Here is a 22,090-nt window from a genome sequence, read left to right as displayed (position 1 = left end):
TTTACCTTTCTTCCGAGCTTGTGCAATTATATCTGCAGCACTCTTGCTCATGACTTTGGTGATGTACAAGGGGCAGTTGGCTTGGCTTGCGATGGTGATTGCACGATATACTGCCTCGGCTTCAACCTTGAAGGAATGTTTTGATTAGGTTTAAGCTGAAGTGAAAAGCAGTGCGCCACACAGTGCCCTCCTCCCACCTTCATCAGAACCAGATTAAAGTAGCATCTATCTTCTCTCCAACTTCTTCCACTCTTTCAGAAAGCTCATTAAAAGGAACACTATCCACCTGCAACCCTCTTGTTGATGCAATTTTAAAGACCTGGCCCAAGTATGTGGTTTTTAATTTCATTGCAGTGTTAATGTAAGCCTGCTTGTGACTAATAAATAAACTTTAAACTTTTTAACATTCCTTTCATGTGACTACTCCATTTCATCACTGAGAACATTCATGATGCACGGTGGCACACTGATTAAATTTAAGTTTATTCATTAGTGTCACAAGTAGGCTTACATTAGCACTGCAAAGAATTTACTGTGAAAATCCCCAAGTCGCCACACTCCGGCGCCCACTTGAATACACTGAGAAATAATTTAACGTGACCAATGCACCTAATTAGCACTGCTGCCTCACAGCATCAAAGACCTGGCTTCAATTCTCCCCACATCTGTGTGGATTTCGTCTGGGTGCTCCGGTTTCCTCCCACAGTCTGAAAGACATGCTGGTTAGGTGCATTGGCCATGCTAAATTCTCCCTCAGTGTACCCGAACAGGCTTTGGAGTGTGGTGACTAGGGGATTTTCACAGTAATTTCATTGCAGTATTAATGTAAACCTACTGGTGACACTAATAAATAAACTTAAAAAAACCCAGTTGAATATGTATATAAAATACAGACATGCAGGTAACAAGATATAGATGTGAAAATACATCAACAATCCTTCATTTTTAAAAATATCGCATTGCTTTCTGATATTAATGGTGACCTAATGATTGGAGAAATGGTAGTTTACTTTAGAATTTAGCAAAGGATCGGTTTGATTCAGGTGTAAAGTTGTATGGGTTTGACACACTGGTGTCCCGCTAGATAATGCACCTCAAGTGTATGAGGGTTGTAAGACAAGCAAATTAATTTGTATTGCAACAAAAACATGGCTCATTGCTTAATTACACCAACTAATATGTGAATGCAATGTTAACAATTGAGATCTGGGGCCAATTAAATGAAAAATAGTAGTGTTTAAACGAATGGTGATGTTAGCACTCTGTTGGAATATTATCTGCATTATGTTGCGTATACACATACTGATATGTTTCTGTGTTGTCCACCCAAATGCATGTTTTCTTTTGGTGTAACTATTACTTGAGAATTATAGCTAACTGAATACATCCAACAACTGCTTAGTGTACTTAATTGAAACCTCTTAATCTTCCTGAAATTTTCAAAAATCTCCATTTTTCTGTGACACCAGCACTTGTTCAAGGTGTCCTGCATCATTTTCAGTAAGTTTTTTTCCTCTTTTAACCTTCTCTGAAGTTTTTCCATGTATGCTCCCAGCCAAAAGATCAAGTAACTTGCTCCCAATCCATGGCTGATATTGTGTGACCTACAATATGCAAACACTTGACTTCCTGTGCAGCAGGAAGTGGTCATCACTCTGCTATCCCCTCTGACAGCAAACTATCAGCTCTTGATATGCTGATGACTCTAAGAACAAATTTGCAAACCAAGGTATGCAAATTTGGGAAGAAACCAGGGGTTCATGAAAGTGGGTGGGATGGCAAGTTTGCCAAGCTCCCATCCATCTTTGCTGGAATTTTATCTACGGCTGAGATAGTGTCGGGTGGCCTGCCCACACTTTGACCAACCGAAGCCCTTCAGCGGACAAATAATGGCCATTTAGTAACCTGTTCCTGCCACCGCCGGTATTTAACCAGTGGCAAGGCAAGACCCCGCTCCATATATAGTCTGGTGGCCTGACTGCAGGCTCAGGTGAGGGGGAGTCCCTCTTATTCGGGCAGGTTGTGACCCATGGAGGGTCTCCACAGCACAAATGGCCAGCAAACTCCCCCCTCCGTGCCCCCCCCCCCCCCCCCCCGAGCACGCTCCTGTCGATGAGCCACCTCCTCTCTGGGCCTGCTTGACAGGCTTCAGCAAGCCTGCTCTACTTACCTGCTTCTTTGGCCTCTTGTGAGGCTCCTGGTCATGGACTAGCTGCAGCCCTAGCAGTGGCCATCACTCCCCAAGGAAGCTATGATCTCAAATTGCGTGATGACCATAAATTTCCAATCGTGGCTTTCATGGCCAGTGGTGGTGAGCGTGTCCCCAGCTTTCCAAACCCTGGCTCCTAATTTAGTTGCTTTTTTTATTATGGCTGCAAGCTTTCATCATTCACCAAATGTTATCTAATTAGAGAACTGAATCTCCTGATTCACTAATTTCTAAATGTAATAGAAAACTGTGTTACCTCTTCTGGTCGACTAAGAACGTGCCCCTCTGGTCCTGTAATTCCAAGCTCCAACATGCGTTTCTGCTCCTAAAGAGAGATTGAAGCATCAAAAAATGCAAATAGCAGTGATTGTGGCACTGTAAAGCAAATCATAACCATGAGGCACAAAGCAGCCGGTCCTCAGTATCACTAATAAATTATTGTCAATGTTTAGAATCAAGCTAAAGTTATTTAATAGGGATAAAATGCATTCTTAATGCAATCCTTTTTATGTCACTCCGTTTTTCCGGTAGGATTGAGAACTGTGTTCACACAGTTTGCTTATGATAGGGTGAACGGTGGGAAGCTTTTCCCCGGGTCGGTGGTGACGTTCACGAGGGGTCATAGGTTCAAGGTGAAGGGGGGGAGGTTTAACACAGATATCAGAAGGACATATTTCACACAGAGGGTCGTGGGGGCCTGGAATGTGTTGCCGGGCAAGGTGGTGGAGGCGGACACACTGGGAACGTTTAAGACTTATCTAGACAGCTATATGAACGGAGTGGGAATGGAGGGATACAAAAGAGTGGTCTAGTTTGGACCAGGGAGCGGCGCGGGCTAATTGTTCCTGGTTTCTCGTTTCAAGGCTTCATTCTATGATCATCTTGCTGGTGCCAGTACAGAGTGAGACTGCGGATAGTTGGGAACCTGTCTCGGGGGCAGGGAATTCATATGGTGTTCGTGGAAGTGGAAATGACTAGGGTTGGGAAGCATTTTCCGATCGGGGCCATTGTGATCTCCTGGACTCGTTTCGATCGCCTCAGGGGGTCGGAGAGGAATTTCCCAGATTTTGTTTCCCCATATTGGCCCTGGGGTTTTTCACTCTGGGTTTTCGCCTCTCCCTGGAGATCACATGGTCTGGAATGGGGGGGTGGGGGTAAGTTAATAGGTTGTAATGAACAAAGCATCGTAGCTGTGAGGGACAGCTCGGTGGATAGGATATTGGTATGTAGATAGGCTGGAAAATTGGGCGGGGATCCTGGATTCAGGATTCAATCCTGGACCGGGGAGCGGCGCGGGCTTGGAGGGCCGAAGGGCCTGTTCCTGTGCTGTATTGTTCTTTGTTCTTTTTGTTCTTTGTTATGCTGCTAATATACACAGATGGATGTGTATCAACTTCTCATTGGAATTGTAATGTTCTGCAATTAAATCCTGCGAGAAAGTTGAATGTTGGAGGTGCCAGACGACTGGAGAGCAGCTAATGTGGTTTCATTATTTAAGAAGGGTTGTAGAGATAAACCAGGCAACTACAGACCAGTGAGTCTCACGTCAGTGGTAGGGGAATGATTAGAGAAACTTCTGAAGGAGAGCATCTATCTCCACCTGGAGAGGCAATGTTGATCACGGATAGTCAGCATGGCTTCGTTAGAGGGAGGTCATGCCTAACAAATTCGATTGAATTTTTTGAGGAGGTGACCAGGTGTGTAGATGAGGGTAGTGCAGTCGATGTAGTTTATATGGATTTCAGCAAAGCCTTTGACAAACTCCCACATGGGAGACTTGTAAAGAAGGCAAATTCACATGGAATACCCTGTATCCCATGTGTTAAGGAAATGAAGGTAAAGTTATCTGACATTGTACTTAAAAATAAATAATGCTTTGCTGAATGCCTGAAAACTGCATTTGCTTTTTTGGAACAACTTTTAACGCTTCAGCTTCAGACAGATTGTCAAATTCTGGTTTTACCTCCTGGATGATGTCTCCATTTTCAGCATGAACCTGTGCTATCGCACCCAAATCACGGATGATGCTGAAGATTTCATAGATCTGCCACGGGAAAGAGCATGTAATTAGCATTGGTGTTGCACGACGCATCCTTAACTGAGCAGAAACAGATGCTGGTGCTTTCATTGAAGAGTGTTACCTGTGCATCGCTACACTGATATTGGTCTTTGTAGGCCATGAATACAAGAAAGGAGTTCACACCTGATGGAACAGAGAAGAGTGAAAATGCTGTATACTGTGTAGTGCCCCGGAAGGTAGAAGCAGCTATGAGTATTTGATATCAATATTTCATCACTTAAAACATTCTTACAACAATGCTTCTATTATTCGTTGGCTGGATTTTCAAATGCCAATGTGGGCACTGTTTCAAAATTCCAGTCCCAAAAGTTTTCTAAGGACCCCGACCATTTTGGAATGGTTTAAAATTTTCAAAGGGTTGGAGAAGGGAATGGGTTAGCTCCAGTTAACGGCCTATTTCGCTCCTATAGAAGCCTGTTCAGGGGTCAACATGGTCAGGATCATAGTTCTTAAAAGGTTATTTTTTGCCCAGCCTGAACAGTCTTGAGCACCTTAGTGCTCAGCTGCCGGATTAATTCACAAATATCAGAACGCTTTTTCCCGTTTGTGGAGACATGAAGCCTCATGGGCCAAGTTGCGCCGTGTTGATCGCTGTACCGTCACTTTGCATTCATGGCCATTTTTCTCCTCCTCAGGTCCTGCTGGCCATCTGATGAGCTGCCTGCTCTCCTTGGTAAGGCAACAGCAGCTGCCAACATGGCTGCCGCTGGCCTTTGTCGCTGGTCCCAGGCAGGCAGCTCCCACCTCCTGGGGATGCTCAGCGTTACTAAGTGGTACAGAGCTTGTCTCCTGCCCAATGAGGACATTTATATTCAAAAATATCATGAGAGTAACGCAGTTGAGGAATGGGTTTGGGACCCAAATTGATTTGTGTGTTGAGTTCCCAACACAGCTTTGATAAGCTCAATTGGTAGCACTCCTGTCTCTTAAGTTCGCAAGTTGTGGGTTCAAGTCCCACTCGAGAGACTCAAGCACAAAAATCCAGGCTGCCACTCCAGGAGAGTGCTGCACTATTGGAGGTGCTGCCTTCCAGATATGATATTGAACTCTGGGTTTAATTGCACTGATGTGGAGATGCCGGCGTTGGACTGGGGTAAACACAGTAAGAAGTCTAACAACACCAGGTTAAAGTCCATAAAGTATTTCATTGCACATGCAGATGGATGCAAATATCCCATTGCATTTTTTATCTTGGAAAGCAGCAGGGAAGTTATCCCCAGTGTTTTATATTTATCCCTCAATTGTCATTGATAAAACAGATTCAGTGGTCATTATCACATCTCACACAGGGGAGATCTAATAGAGGTATACAAGATTATGAAGGGTATAGATAGGGTGAACAGTGGGAAGCTTTTTCCCAGGTCGGAGGTGACGATCACGAGGGGTCACGGGCTCAAGCTGAGAGGGGCGAAGTATAACTCAGACATCAGAGGGACGTTTTTTACACAGAGGGTGGTGGGGGCCTGAAATGCGCTGCCAAGTAGGGTGGTGGAGGCAGGCACGCTGACATCGTTTAAGACTTACCTGGATAGTCACATGAGCAGCCTGGGAATGGAGGGATACAAACGATTGGTCTAGTTGGACCAAGGAGCGGCACAGGCTTGGAGGGCCGAAGGGCCTGTTTCCTGTGCTGTACTGTTCTTTGCTCTTACATTTTAATTTTACTTGTATTTATTGCAACTGTTATGGCTGTTTGGAAATAATAAAGTGGCTCAGATCCCACTGACTATGAGAGAAATTCAACCTTTGAAAAGTTAGTCTGTTCAGCATCCAGGTATATTTGTGGGGTCCAGTGAAGTGTATTTCAAAAGCAGGCACAATCAGATTAATGTCCATTCTGGAAATGGTGCAAATACTGAGATTTACCTTTGTCCTTAACCAAGGTTTCCATTTCTTCGCGCAGAGCTTCATGCCAACGTGTAATATCTATATGTAAAGAATAGTCGCAACAGGACTTGCTGTCGGCCCATTCTCTCCACTGCTCATAGGCAGAAATAAGGCTCGATCCAGGTTCAGGCTCAGAAAGGACATGATCCACTGTATTAGACAATAAAGAAATAAATGCATGCAGTTAATTTGAATTTGTCAATTCACTGTGTCTGAATTGCAACATTTTTTGTTTCCTACATTTCCTCGTTATCTTCTCTTGTGAATACATTGTATCCCAACGTAAGACCTACTTTGTCAGGGAGATTGGGATCATCTGTATCATGAACGTCTACGGAACTGTGAATAACGTAACGCTGACCATCCAATCTACCCTTAGACAGCTCAGGCAAATGGGATAGGTTAGTGTGGTTGGGAGGAGGGTGTGGTGGTGAGAGAGGCTCCTTTCTGAAGTTCACCACTAGAGTGGGTGAACACACCCTGACCAGTTCTATCCGTCCAAAGGCTGAAGTGTCAACGGGTGGGATTTTCCAGCCGCACACGCCCCAAGACCAGAAATTCCTGCCTGAGGTCATTGGACCTTTGCATGGTCTGCCAAATTTTTTGTCCCACCCGCTACGATTCCTGGGGTCAGTGGGACGGGAAAATTCAGCCCAATGTTTATGTGGTGGTAATTCTACCCATCCCATTTCGAAGCTATTATGTCACGTTAGAATCATAGAATCCTTCGATACAGAAGGAGGCCATTCGGCCCATCAAGTCTGCACCGACCACAATCCCACCCAGGCCTTATTCCCATAACCCCATGCATTTACCATAGCTCGTCCCCCTGACACTAAGTGGCAATTTAACATGGCCATTCCACCTAACCCGCACATCTTAGGACTGTGGGAGGAAACCGCAGCACCCAGAGAAAACCCACGGAGATACGAGGAGAACGTGCAAATTCCACACAGACAGTGACCCAAGCCGGGAATCGAACTGGGTCCCTGGCGCTGTGAGGCAGTAGTGCTAACCACTAATTCCGACAAGTAACAACTGAGATTAAGATGAGTGAGAGGGCAAGCAATTTCCATAAGGCATTCAAAAGGATGATTCTTCGCACAATACATCCATCAGTTACCTCCCTGCACTATTACATCCTCTTTAAATACACTTTTCATTTTTTTGTATCGTTAGTAATCACTTGCCTGTCACCAGTGAATTTACTAAGAAAACAATTAGATTAAATCATGTAAACCAGCTCAGGTTAAAATAAAGTTTCCCGATATCATTTAATTCTGGGTTTTAAAAAATTTAATCAGTTGAAATGAGGAAAAAAAACATCTGTTTCTTACTTATCATTGTGGTCCCCCCTGCCAGTGCTGCTTTGGTTCCTTGGTAGAAGTCATCAGCAGTGGTCATGCCCATGCATGGCATTTGCAGGTGAGTGTGGACATCTATTCCACCAGGTATGACCATCTGTCCATTGGCCTCAATTATCTTTACACCTCCAGGGACAATGAGGTTATCTCCAAGTTGTCTGAAAAGTCATTGTACAAAGTATTAGACAGAGTGTTGACCATGCTGTGCCAGGAGTGTGTTACAAAGATGTGTTGGGCAGCATTTTTACGTGTATGGTAAGCATGATCAGTCACAAAACCAATTTGATTGACAAGCCCTGATGCCTTGATTCTTCCTTGCCTTTCATTAACTACTTATATTTCTGCTCCTGTGATGTAGAAAGTAAATTACCATTTTCATTTTTTACCTTCTGGGTTTGCTTTCTTTCATTTTCCCCCTAAACTTTGTCATGGTCTCTTTTTAATCTTTTAAAAATCTTCCCCCCGTTAAATATTATGTTAATTTGTATGAATTCTTGTATGAATCCTCTTTTTGTTTTTATCTGTCCTAACAATTGCAGAGTTTCGTCACCCACATAGTAAGCTGAGACTGATTCAACACAGAACCAAAAATGAAAACCAGCCACAAGAGTTTCCAGGCAAAAGAGCCTTTACCATTTTATGGCCTTATATGATGATTTGGATTTGTTCATACTTAATAGAGAAAAGAATGATATAATTAGTGGATAGCCTTGTGGATAATTTTGAGTTTATTTAACAGCAGGATGCTGGGGACTACATTTTCTTCTGGAGTGGAGTCGCCCCTGGAAACAAGGTCCTCCCGCTCATCTCCCTGACCCTGTCCTATCTTCCTGGTGTGGAGATGCCGGCGTTGGACTGGGGGGGGACACACAGTAAGAAGTCTCACAACACCAGGTTAAAGTCCAACAGGTTTATTTGGTAGCACAAGCCACTAGCTTTCGGAGCGCTGCTCCTTCATCAGGTGAGTCACCTGATGAAGGAGCAGCGCTCCGAAAGCTAGTGGCTTGTGCTACCAAATAAACCTGTTGGACTTTAACCGGGTGTTGTGAGACTTCTTACTATCTTCCTGGCTCAGGGCTTAATAGTGCTTAAGGGTGGGCTCCTACTGGAGTTTCTGTTGCACTTAAGGAGCCTGCAGCAATTCGCCAGCCAAGTAAGGCAAGCTTCAGTGGGGTCACCTGTTTATTGCAGTGATTCAAGACATCAATATGATGCAGTGTCTTCATAACAGAACACTGGGTTATCCACTGCAGTGCCAGCAGGAGATAAACCATTGTGAAAATGGGTAAATTATCACCACGTGGGTTTTCTGTAATATTTTCTGTTAGGCCTTAGATTTTCCCAAGTCCTTAAAAGGTGTATGCAAAGATGTACAGATGCCTTATGCCTCCAATATAGCTACTATCGCACATTCTGCCACTGTTCCAAAGTGTATTGCCACTCTTCTCCTGATGCTCTTTAATGGTGGCTGAGATGGGAGACAGGAAGGCGAATGGATTCCCACACAACTAACCTTTACATGTGGTGGGCAGCCAACAGTGGCAGGGACACTGTCCACTGTGCCACAAAACCTCTTCCCTCAGTCATTACTGCCTTTGATTTTTCGAATAGCATTACTTTAACTCTGGTAATACTTTAATTGCATGTGTTAACTCACTTAAAATGAATGGGTTAACATTGACATTAAACATGCTGACTGGAAATATTATAAGTCTTCACACATATTTTTCTCTTTAAGGCAGAACAGATATAAAATGCAACAAAAAATCTCCTATCCTTGGCATTGGAATTTCAGAATTTGGAGCTTTGTTGGGGCTTTAAGCATAAATAACACGTCTAATTATGTGGTACCTAATGACCAAGTAGAGCACATATTAAAAACAGCAAAGTATTGCTGTAAAAAGGTAATATAGATCATGGAGATCCTTTCTTATCCCCACTTCAATGGAAGCATCTGGCTCTTTTCCATTATAACAGCCAATGTGATAAAATATCAAATCATTTCTTGTTCTTGCAAACTATTTAATGCCAGGAACTGCAAAACATACTGCCAAACTCTGGGGAAAATAATGCAAGAGGAGACAAGAAAGCTATTATAACAGGAGCGACCAAACGAGTTAAAAGAAGGAGGTCTTATTGTCACAATCACAAATCATTAATGGCAACAGTTGGCTGTGAAAAAAGATGTGGCCAGAAAATTGTTCCTCGCTTTTAAGAAATTGACAGTAATAAAGAACACTAAAATTGTGATCACGCGCAACTTGTGAAAATCAGAAACCTCCTACAGCATAAAAGCAGCAAGCTGGATGGAGATTTGTACAGAGATAAAAGCAAAACATTGCAGATGCTGGAATCCGAAACAAGAACAGAAAATGCTGGAAAATCTCAACAGGTCCAACAGCATCTGTGGAGAGAGAATACAGCCAATGTTTCGATTCAGGATGACCCTTCGTACAGAGGTTTTGAATGATGCAATCCAGATCCACATACTGACTGCAGAAAGTGGAAAACAGAGGGAATGACTAAACTGTCGAAATCAAGAAAACCATTAGACTGATAAAACCCTCATTCAAATACAAGAGCTATGTGGAGAAACATGATCTTTGTCAGGCTTTAAGAGGTAGCCCCTTATCTTTTAAGCATACAACTCAATTAAGCTTGTTCTAAATCATTTTGATGTTGTGTTTTGTAGAATCAAAATAAGTGACCTACTGAGTGTAAGATACTAAGCATGTTTACAATAATAGAGGTCATTGTACGTCTGAGCGGTGGTGGTAATATTTCAAGCTTGAAGTGAACATACTTTCAACTATTGCTGCCCATTTGTCTTCATAGGTCTTGAAATGTTTTGGTCAATTGTAGTTTAGCTTCAGTCATCTGCAGCCAATTTGTTCAACAAAGCTGAACATTGTGGGTAAAAGCCTGACCTCCCATTGTGCTACCCCACTGCAATACTGATGAGATTTGAATTGACTGGTTTGAGAGGTTGAAGGGTGCAAAATTGTAACTTTCTTGTTAATGCTTCATTTTGCATTAGTTGCTAGAGTGGCATGACTTAGAGATTAAAAGATAAATTTCTTGGGAAACAGTGTGTTAACGGATGATCAGGGGATATCAGCATCTATTAATGCACAGGTTATTTGGTGGGGCGGGGGGGGGGGGGGCGCAGACAGCAATTCTGTACTATAGGAATGACTATGTGCCATTCAGAGAGAAAATGTAACCTGTATAAACAATCCATTGTAGATGCAAACTAGACATATTTCATTATTAATATCATAAATTTCATGTAGCTGCTCAAAATTCTAAGTTGCTTTGTTCAGGAGTTGCAATTAGCAAACTGCCCATTCACTGCCAGGTTTGAGCTGATCTCGGAGCAGGAGGATGAAATCCTCAGACTAAGAATACCATGCAATGGTACAGCAATTGGCACTGCTGCCTCACAGTGCCAGGGACCCAGGTTTGATTCCAGCCTTGGGTACTGTCTGTGTGGAGTTTGTAGGTTCTCCCCTTGTCTGCGTGGGTTTCCTCCAGGTGCTCCGGTTCCCTCCCACACTCCAAGATGTGCAGGTTAGGTGGACTGGCCATGCTAAATTGTCCCTTAGTGGCCACGATGTGTAGGTTAGGTGAATTGGCCATGATCAATGTGCGGGGTGATGGGGTTAGGGTGGGGAATTGGGCCTAGGCAGGGTGCTCTTTTGGAGGGTCAGTGTAGACTCGATGGGCCAAATGGCCTCTTCTGCATTGTAAGGATTCTATGAACTTCAGATGCAAAGCAGAAAACAAGGCATCTTCAAATTGGCAGTCCCATTGAGAGAAACCTCAAAACTGAGAAATAAAAGATTCTATGTAAAAAAAATTCTGGGATCATAACTGAGTCTGTTGGATTAAAACTGAACAATTTTAATTTTTAAGTTAGCCCTGCTCATCTTGGAACTAGGAGTGCTTGAAACTTAACTGAGCTACAAGCAAAAATCTCCTGATGCAAGGCTATCTATTTCAAGCAATTAAAAAATTCAGGACATCATACACATTTACAAATCACTCTGACTCTGTTATTCCATATCCAGGAACAATGTGTAAACAGTATACACACACTTACTTTATAATCCCATCTTCCAAGTAAATATCGGCAAAAAAGGACTGGTCATCATTGACTATTTTCCCTCCTTTAATAAGTAAGCGATCACTCTGGAAGAAATATTTAAACAATTAGATACATCAAATGTGCTTACTATAGTGCTAGATGATGAAGAAAGATTTCTGAAAGCTTCAATATTATACTTAAAATTCTCATTAAATAGGTTATGTGAGTAAGAATACTATTACCTAGAATCCCTTTAATTTTCCTATTTATGTCTTAGGACTAAATGGCAAGATCACTATGAAGATTATATACATGGAGAAGAATTGTCTCGTAAAATAGGAAGAACAGAAAAGGAATGAGCCTATTCTTGGACAATTTTGGGGTTATATGTTTAAATCTTTCAATCTTTCTTTTTTTTGCTTATCTTCTCATAAGAAGAAATGCTGAATTCCAACCAAGTTCCCAAAAATGGTGCAAAGCAATTACTGCAGCAAGTCCAGTTGCAGTTTGAGGCGTTTAAGAAAATAGCACAATTATATTTAATTTTTTTTTAATGAAGAACTTTATATTATTTAGTACCTTATCATTTACTCGGGGCATCCTAAAGGGCTTGTCTGTAGTGCAAGCACGATTATACAATGGACAGGTCAGGCTGTGCAGCAAGGTTCCACAAGCAGACAATGAACTAAGATTTAGTCCATTTGTCATAGCTTTTATTGAGGGAGGAAAATGACCACCACAGGAAAAGAATTTGCTGCTTTTCTTCCAATAAGAGCATCAATCTTTTAACATCCACCTGAGTGGGAAAATGGGACTTTACTTAATATTTTATCAGAAACATGGCATCACTGGCAATGCGGTTCTTGTTCCTGCACTGTAGTATCAACCTAGTTAAGTGTGCTCAAATCCCATCTTTACAAGGGGAGGCAGTAGTGTAATGGTACTGTCACTGAACTGGTAATCCAGAGACCCAGGTGATGTTCTGGGACCGGGATTTGAATCCCGCAATGACAAATGATGAAACTTGAATTCAATAAGAAATCTGGAAGTAAAAGTCTAATGCTGACCATGAATCAACTGTCAGAAAAGCCCATCTGGTTTACTAATATTCTTTAGGGAAAGAAATCTGTCATTCTTACCTGGTGTGGCCTATATGTGACTCCAGATCCACAGCAATGTGGTTGACTCTTAATTGCCCTCAGGGATGGGCAATAAATGCTGCCCACATCCCATGAATAATTTTTTTAAAATTCTGAATAGAGAATGATACTGAATAAAACTGGCACCATAAATGGACATTTTATGTATTATTAATGCAGAGACTTGAATCCAAAGAATTAGAAGGTAATTCAATCTGAGACTCCACAATTGTACAAGTTTTCTTATCGGAGTAACTTTGGGCTTCAAAGCCTGTGGGACACACAATCAATATTGCTCCTCTTTCAACATATTTTACATTACATAGATTGAACTCATTGCATGAATGACTCATCAATGCAACCAACATTTTGCTCTATCTACTGTTCGATAACAGCTGATGGTGGTAAATGCGGCAAGAAGCTGTTGTACTAGTTCCCCATGCACCACCACCACCATGAATTTCCACTGGACATCACGGCAGACATTAGGTTATATCCAAATATGGTTATATTTACTATAGTCAATATCACTGCAGTGCTGGAAAGTAGGAATGCCTGTTGGTAGTGGGGGCAATTAGCTTGACACAGCCAGCATTTTACAATTTGAAAACAGTTTTCTACATTCGTTCTAAAGCTGTGGTAATAGCTGGCCATGCAGAATAGAATAGACATGCAGGCGATGACGCTGCTGCTCAGAACGGGCACATATCCAGACTCTTCCACCAACCCCTTTAATGCCTGCACAGGCATATGAGAATACACAGGGCTGCACAGGCAATTGCTGAGGCGCTGCAGCAAATGTAAATAAGGATTCAGCTCTTGCAAGGCAGCAAGCACTTCAATCTCAAGAGGCTCCAACTGATCCTCATGCACTGTGTGGACAGTTGATGCTTGTGCAGACAGCATTCTTGGCAAGATATGGGGACAATTTTCATCAGTTTGGCGCAAACAGCAGATTTGTGAGGTCTTTTTTTTCCAGAAAAGTGAAGCTATTGTAGCTGAAAGCAATTGTCCAGAGGACATGGCTGGGATTTTACGCCCTCTCTCGGGCGAGGCTCGTAAAATCCTGCCCGAGGCTAACGGAGAATTCCGTTCTGCAAGCCTCGACCGCCCCGATGTCAAGGCGGGTGTGGCGGTAAAATTCCAGCCCATGTGTCTACCTGGAGACGGTTGTTAATGTAAAGAGTATGGGCCGGATTCTCTGACCTCGCCCGCAGCTGAGATTCTCTGGTCCCACAGCAGTGAACCCAGATCTGGCTGAGTGCCAAATTCTCCGTTCTTGCTGGCAGCGGGGCATGAATGGTCCGAAGATTCCGGCTTATATTTTTGGTTTCAGAGACGGTTGCTTGTTGAAGAGAAGAATGGAGTTCTCTAGCTTCCTCTTTGTGTTGTTGTGCTTTTCATGGTGTCCCTCTTCCATAATCGCTAAAATGATGCTTCGTTGCAGGGCAAAGTTGCGCAACATACAACAGACAGCAACAGCCGCGGAACCTGCCAGAATATTTTGAAGGGCAGGCTGCATATATCCAGGCACTCAGAGTATCAAAGTATCCCTCCGGCATATCGGTGGTCTACTCACCCATATCTGTAGTGAAGGCCTGTGCCTCATTATGTTAGCTTAGTTGCTATATTGGGAAACCACAGAGATACCAAGGTTGCAGAGGGATCCCCAGCGGGCACCCAATGATTAATGATTAATTACAAATGAGCTCTGCATTGACAGAGTGGAATCCTTTGCAATACATGCAGTGGCATTGTGTCATGGTGCATATAGGGCCATATTCACCGCACCCACCTCCTGCCCACATTGGCACTTCCCTACACTTTCAGAGTCATCTTGTCTTGCTGCCTATTGTCCAAGTGAAAGATTAATTCTGATGCACATGCAAACAATCATCTGTGAGTTGCTTCATACATTTATTATCGATGCACTGCTCATTGATTGGTATTTGTGACTTTCCCAGTGCTGTGCCTGTGGTGAAATTTGGATGTAAGCTTGCAAGCCAGATGCAGCATAGCTCTAATTGCATCCCTAGTGAATTGAAACCTCTGTAAGCATTGGTCCTCAAATAAGTGATGGTATGTACTCTCCTATTATACACTGTATAATCTGGTATAGCAGTACTGACAGATGGGTGCCAATTATCCCAGGTGAAGCTTGTGTTATGTGGCACTGGCCTATTGAATGTTTCCTGCATCACTTCAAAACATAGTGGGAGGTAAATCTGAACTCCACCCAGAATTCCAACTGGATATGCCCACTCTCTGTGCAATAAATGGCACTTCCCCAATATAAAATCTAAGCTCTGGAATCTAATCTTGTGTCAACATTGTGTTACAGGGTTCAAGTCTGGTGGAGCTGGCCCTCACCTGTGGACTCCCAAGCTGCTTTAATTTGAATAATAGGGAAATTGATGCTGATGCGTGAAGTATATCGACTGTTCTTGATACTTGTATCTGATATCTAATTCACTAAGATGTTCAAGATACTCATGTAACAATAACATCAACTAGAACTGGATTGAGATACTGACTTGCTGTCAGCAACTAAATGAGTTAACAGAAAAGCATTACTAATTATTAATTCCTATTTTCACTTCCCTTCTCCTGAAGGCAGTTTCGCACATTGGGATATGGCTGCATGGATGTAGAAATATATCAGCTCCTTGTCCAACTGGCCTTTTTTTAAAGTGTGTATTTATGAATCCTTGGCCTTAATGATATCTTACTGAGTTACTTCACCATGGGCAAGTTGTTGAAAAATCTACCTACATGCAAGATACTAAACAGTGAATGTTGGTAGCATGAAGGACACCAAAACTGACTCTGGTGCTTTTCTTCCCCAACATACATACTTATCTAATAGATGTCTTCAGCTACTTTCAGAAGTAGAAATACCAGCTGATTGTTTTCCCCAACCAGCCCTCCCTTAAAAATTAGACACTTAAGACAGTTGTATCCCCATTGCTGCCCTGGTTAAAGAAAAAGGAACTTAAATTGATGTAATAGCACTCAGGATGTCACAGAGTGCTTCACAGCCAATTAAGTGATTTTTGGACTGTATTCATTGTTGTAACATAAGGAAGTGCACAGCAAAGTTCCACATACAGCACTCAGATAAACAAGTAGATAATCTTTTTTTAATAATATTGATTGAGGGATAAATAAACATCTGTTGGTTAAGGTTAATTAACAGAGCATAGCCAAGAATTAAACCTGGCACCTTCCTAGTGCGTATCTGTCAGAGAACTGAATCACCAAGGCTGCTTTAATTCTACTGAATTTTTAACACAGTTTTGTCAGCTTTATCCAAGTGACTGATCTTCTTCTGTTATTACTGGTTTTCAGTGTACACTGAAAAGGCTTACCACAAGAGAAAAGCAGTGATTAAATTGTAGATCCCTTTGAATCTGTGTCAATACAACGTGCGTCAATGAGAGTACTTGTTTTCGGTACTTCATAAGGAAAATAATGCAGAATTGTGTGTGAATTTTAAAAATAGGTTTATTAATGACATGGATATTACAAGTCTTAATGAAAATTGTGAATTTCAATTTGCTTTAAAATAAGTAGGTATCGTGAAATTATTTATAGCCTTGTTTTCCGTAGCTACTGTAATGCAGAGGTACCATAATCACGGATATATTGTGTTACGGTAACATGCTACAACATTCAGGCAAGAAATATTCTTCACAATTCTGTTTAATAAATTTGCAGAAAGTCTGAAATGCAATAGCTTATTTTCCACAAATAGTAATAGTTTAGCATTAATGGTAAGTCTGTACAATTACTGCGTTGCCCTAGTTTTCACTCATTCGAATATTCAAATCACACCGTATAGTATTTGTGTGGTGTCTGGAACAGAAATTGCCAATGCTATTTGGAAGAGCGCAGGTATGAAGTCCAGCTATGTAGTTTTTCAGGGGATGGATTGTAAAAAGATAATGGGGGAGGAATTCCTGCACAAGCCTTGTGGGGCAGATGCAGGGAAGACTGGATGCCCTCGTCCAAAATCTCAGAATTGGTCATTGGAAAGTTAGGGGTGGATGGATGCCTGCACCTTTCCCAGTGCAATTGAGCCACCCACCAGAGGGAGGCCACAGAAGGAATGCTGCTCGACAGTTTGCTGCAATGTTCGTAGGCCCAGTTTTAACTCTAAGTGAATGGATTTTGTATGAGTCAAAACTGGACCTAAAAGCTATTACGGGCATAGCAAAATTGTTTTAAGATACTGTGATGTTAGTGTGCCCTTAAGAAAGTTTTTTCTTAAATCATGGTTTCTGCAGCTCTCACAGCTTCACTGTTTTCTTAGCTCACAGCTCTAGCTGATCTCAGTGCTGCTGGGTTGGCTACCAGATGTCTCTTTTTATTGCTCCTTCAGTGGATTGGATGGGAGTTTTTTTACTTTGGGATTTTTTATAATTCAGCATTGTTAGGAGGAAAAGAAAAGTGGTTGGCAGGTCAGGTGACAGACGTTCTTTCATTTTCAGTTCTGAGCTAGTTTAGTTCTTAGAAGGGACAGCCAACTGAAAAGAAGTGTTTTCTCTCACCCTGTTTATTTTGGAAATTATGCTGGTTATCTGAAAGCAAGGTCTTTCCCTCCTGCAGTAAAGATTCTGTGGTTGGTGGCTTGACCAGAGAGTATCTCCCTGGTGTTCTGAGAAGTTGTTTTGACTTCAGATTGCACTGAGTGAATCCAGAGAACTGCAGATTTCAACCAAAGGACTCAATTTCCAGCATCACATGAGCAGTAGTCTTTGCCGGGTTGAACTTGTTTAATGGATTTTGTCTATGGAAGGTTTTGGTTTTGATTGGAACACATTAGATATATTTGTTAAGGGTTATACATTATAGCGGTCGTTTTGGTTTCTTGTTTGTAATTGATAAAAGTTCTTGTCAATTTTCTTACTATACATATTAACTATATTCTTAAATAAACTTTGTTTGACAAAAGCTCCCTAGTGGGTCATTTGAATCATATTCGAAGTGAAACCTATCATGCTTATTCTAGCCAAATTCAAGATGCAAGACTTATGAGTCAGGCGGGCTCCATACAACACTTTGGAGTTTCTGACCTGAACCATAACAATACCCTTGTGTCTTCTTCTAGTTTTAATTTGTGCTGGAGATGGTGGCCTGTGAATTTATAGTTCCATGCTGCCAAACGCCTTGGCCATCACAGCACAGGTTTATAATGGACACGTCTATTTTGTAAGTGGCTATATTGTGTGTCACTATCAAAATTGCTAAGATTGGCAATGATTCCTGGTAGAAGCAGTATCTTCCATAATTTCGGCTTTCAACATCCCACCTCCCAACCCATATCCTGAGTGGGTAATTCACTTGAAAGGTATACCACCAGCTCCAGATCTAATGAGGTCACTGTCATTCTGGTGGTTGGCTTTGACCACCTCATGCAATATCGCCTTCTCCCCATTACAGCAATCCTGTTACTACTCCAGGATCATGCAGAGCAAAGTCAATCCCAAAAATCCCTTTTCCAGACAAAGCATTTCCAATCACTGCTTTCCCTGATTTCTTCAGCCTTACCTCTAAAACCAGATGCAAGGAGTTCATGGGTTTCTTGAGCTCAAAACTGAGGCAATCAGTTTGGCTGCCTCAGCGACTTTCTCCTCTTCCTTCAGTCCACTCTACCCCCGATCTTACAACACTTTGTAGTTCCAATCCTCTTCCAACTCTCACTGGAGGGATCTCCTCCTCAAATCCAACTCCTGATCCCTTGACCCAATCCTGATCAAGTTCTTGGCCACTCAACTATCTTTCCCGAGTACAAAGATGACATTGGAAGCTATCTTTTCTCCATCAGCACCCATTCCCTCATATTTGAAACTGGTGCCCTTCCTTATTTCCTCAACTCGCTTAAAATGCTTCTCCATCATCTCCAATTACAGCCCTACTTCTAACTTCACTATTCTCTTTAAAATTCTCTAAAGAGTTATCATCACCTCTCTAAGTGCTAACCTCTTCCACTGTTTTGAGATTTTCAGTTCTACTTACACCCTGGGTCTGTTCAAAGTGGAATTCTTTCTGACTATAACTGCAACATCATCCCTTTGTGTCTATCTCGATTTCTCTGTGACCTTGGTACAATTGACCATTTCACACAGATGTCTTGTCCATCCCTGTAGTATCACACTCACGAGTTTCTGCTTCTACCTTTTCCAATGTGGCTGGCATATTTCTGCAATGACTCCTCATCTTGACCCCAAATAGTCAGCTTCAAGATGCTCTAGAGTTATTCTTAATTCATTCCTGTTTCTTATCTGCATATTTCTCCACTAAGACATATCTGACATACCCAAGTATGGGGATACATGTCCATTCATAATTATTATACCCAGTTTTATCTCCCCTTGCTGCAATGCTAGCTGACGTCTTGGCTGAAATTAAGTCATGGATGAGTCAGAAATCTCTTAAACTTTGCACCTGCAAGATAAAGTTATCTCACTCCTCTCATTAAGAGAAACTCTACTGCTCTTCACTCTGACTGAACCTGATGTACAAACTAATTCAAGAACAGAAAATGCTGGAAAATCTCAGCAGGTCTGATAGCATCTGCGGAGAGAGAATAGAGCCATAGTTTCGAGTCTGGATGACCCTTCGTCAGGGCTTTTATTCTGTACAAACTAATTGTTCTGTTTGACCTGAGCTGAGCTTCAAGCTTCACACTGAACAGTAATGAAAGTCGATTTCCACTTCCATGATATTGCCAATCCGTCAGCATTGTTGCCCGGAAACTGTCACCCATTTGAAAGCTCAACTCTGTCGACACTCCACGTGTTGTTCTCCCTCGCTCCACCTTCCACCTCCATCATGGTAGTGGAAATCAACTTTCACTGCTGTTCAGAGTGAAGCTTGAAGCTCAGGTCAAACAGAACAATGAGTTTGTACAGGATAAAAGCTCTGATGAAGGGTCATCCAGACTCGAAACGTTGGCTCTATTCTCTCTCCATAGATGCTATCAGACCTGCTGAGATTTTCCAGCATTTTCTGTTCTTGAAACAGCAATTCTTCCATTAACTCGAACCTATCCTATAATAAACCCCAGTCATGTATTCTTTGCCAACTGCCACTAGCTCTCCTGTTCACAATGCATTGATTTGTAGCTGCCCTTTATTTTACAAATGCCCCTATAAATTCACCCTTGCTCTAACCTTAACCTTCCAGACCCACAACGCAGTTCATACCCTCAATTTGTCTGTGTGCCTGGACCCTTCCCGCTCACCCTTCTGCTGATTGAAAATCTTTGTCACCATATCCCCCCGCGCCCACCCCCGCCCAGACCCTGTGATTCTTTTCACAACCATCCCCGCCTTGCCCCACATTCAAAACCGAAATCCCTGGGCTGTGCCTTTGATCAACTGCTCGAACTGGTGCCAAGTAGCAATTTCTCCTCTAATCCATTAAATGTAGATTACTTTTTTTTTGATGCTTCTTATGTTAAAGCCACTAGGCAAGTGGTACTGCTTTGGAACACAAGCAGCCTTTTTTTTAAAAGAAGAATTAAGTCTAGCTGGACCACTCCCCTCCTTGCCATATTCAAGAGGGAGAAAAAATGGCTCCTGGTTAAAAAGAACAGAACGGTGTTCAGGACCAACCTCTGTTCTGGCCCCACCGTCTTGGCATTTGAAGGAGTGCACATAGTGAAGGCAGCAGTAATTATATTGATTCCCCTCCACCCCACCCCTCCCGTTCTATTACATCTCCTTAACATTTCCATCAGGGCTAGGAGGAAAAGATGGGTGGGTAGGGTGGAGGGAATAAATACTGTACTTGTGATTTGCAGATTTGAGATTTGCGTTTTGAACAGTTGCAGTGACCGGCAATCCAGATCAGCTTACATCTCTGAAACTGACAAAACGCGGTCAGTAGCTGGGTCTTCCCTTTAAAAGCAGCAACTACGCCCAGTTTTGCAGCAAAAAGAAAGCCCCACCAAGCACAAAGGGGCGAAATGCGAAGGATGAATGATTAGTGAGTGCGCATGCCCCGCAGCTTCCTTTCTCTCTCCGTTTCTTTTTGTTTAAATCCAGTGGCGATCAAAGACACTTTATTACAGAGGCCAGAACCGAGCTGCATTCCCACCGCGTCCCGTCCTCCCAGCTAGTCAATTTCAGGCATAAAAGGCGCGGGCGAAACTGACACGAAATAGCACAGCGGAATATTAAAACCAACACTAACACACACACATCTCCTAGAAAATAAATCCACTGGAGGGAGTGGGGCGGTGCTGAGGATTTAAAAAAAAATTTTTCCAAATGCAATCACTGCGGCAGATTGCTCTGGATAATAACAGGAGCAGGCAGTTAGCAATGGGCAATGCCACTGCTCTGCATTCAAGAGTAAACGCGGATTGAAAATGTTATAAGTGGGAAAAGCTAGCCCAGAAACACACACTTTTTTGTTTCACAATCCCCATCCCTCCCTCCCCCCAGCCCCACTGCTCATTTACAACGTCGCCATTTTCAGATGGAGGAGGATAATAAGAAGGAGGGAAAAAAATTCCCAAGGATTGATCTGCTGCAGGATTGGGAAGCGGCGAGTGACTGGCCGCAGAGGCTGGCCGAGGGGGCTCTCAGTCACAAAGGACTCCCAGGCAGACAGACAGAGGGTATGAATGCAGCCCCCAGGCCCAGCACTGTCACTGTACTCAATGCTTACCGTGATCCGAGGGATGTTTTTCTTGCCTTGGTATGATAACATGTTTCTGACCTCGAACCGATTCTAATGCAGACCACCAAACGCAGGAAGAATCTCTCGGCTGCTATTTTTTAATGTTTTTTTTGTCTGGGAGGGGTGTTTCTTTTTTTTTGGAAGGGGGGAGAAAGGTTTCTGATCTCTCCTTTTTTCCGTGTGGTGCTGAAAATGGTGCTTGTTCAGGGAGGACGCGCAAGCTTCGCAGCTCAGACTGGCACCGCCTCGACCCCCCCTCCTGCTCCCTCCCTCCTCCTCTCCCCCCTCCCCCTCCACAGCAAGCTGACAGACCATCTGCCTGATTAGCATTGCAGCTCCCTCCCTCTCTGCATCCAGCAACTGGGGACTACAGGGGCACCCTCAAAGAGCTGGGGAGGGGAGTGGGGAATGAGGGGGGAAACCAGGCTGCAGTCATCCCCTATTCACTTATCCCGCTGCATTCAATTGACCAGACAACCTTCCCTGACCAAGAATTACTACCACTGCACAGATGTACATTCATTTTTAAGTAGGGCAAGCATTTATGTCGGCCCACACAAATAATAATAAAAAAATCCATCATGCAAATCCATTTAAAGCAATGTTACCCTTACTGCCCCATTATCAGACATG

The 22,090-nt window shown here is 42.8% G+C and overlaps 1 protein-coding gene across 1 annotated transcript in view; it reads right to left on the bottom strand.

The window, feature by feature from the left end:
- The window catches only part of dpysl4 (dihydropyrimidinase like 4), a 40,793-nt gene extending 19,069 nt beyond the window's left edge, over positions 1 to 21,724 (bottom strand). The window contains exons 1-8 of the mRNA XM_078223469.1: positions 21,446 to 21,724; positions 11,643 to 11,731; positions 7,514 to 7,698; positions 6,156 to 6,326; positions 4,351 to 4,412; positions 4,173 to 4,253; positions 2,466 to 2,534; positions 6 to 126 (exon numbers count right to left, since the gene is read on the bottom strand). Coding sequence (XP_078079595.1) covers positions 6 to 126; positions 2,466 to 2,534; positions 4,173 to 4,253; positions 4,351 to 4,412; positions 6,156 to 6,326; positions 7,514 to 7,698; positions 11,643 to 11,731; positions 21,446 to 21,487 — 820 coding nt within the window. The 5' untranslated portion in view covers positions 21,488 to 21,724. The remainder of the gene's footprint in view (positions 1 to 5; positions 127 to 2,465; positions 2,535 to 4,172; positions 4,254 to 4,350; positions 4,413 to 6,155; positions 6,327 to 7,513; positions 7,699 to 11,642; positions 11,732 to 21,445) is intronic.
- Between the last annotated feature and the right edge of the window lie 366 nt (positions 21,725 to 22,090).

The sequence above is a fragment of the Mustelus asterias genome, chromosome 11, assembly GCF_964213995.1.
Source record: "Mustelus asterias chromosome 11, sMusAst1.hap1.1, whole genome shotgun sequence".
NCBI lineage: Eukaryota > Metazoa > Chordata > Chondrichthyes > Carcharhiniformes > Triakidae > Mustelus > Mustelus asterias.
This window is presented reverse-complemented; position numbering and strand designations above follow the sequence as displayed.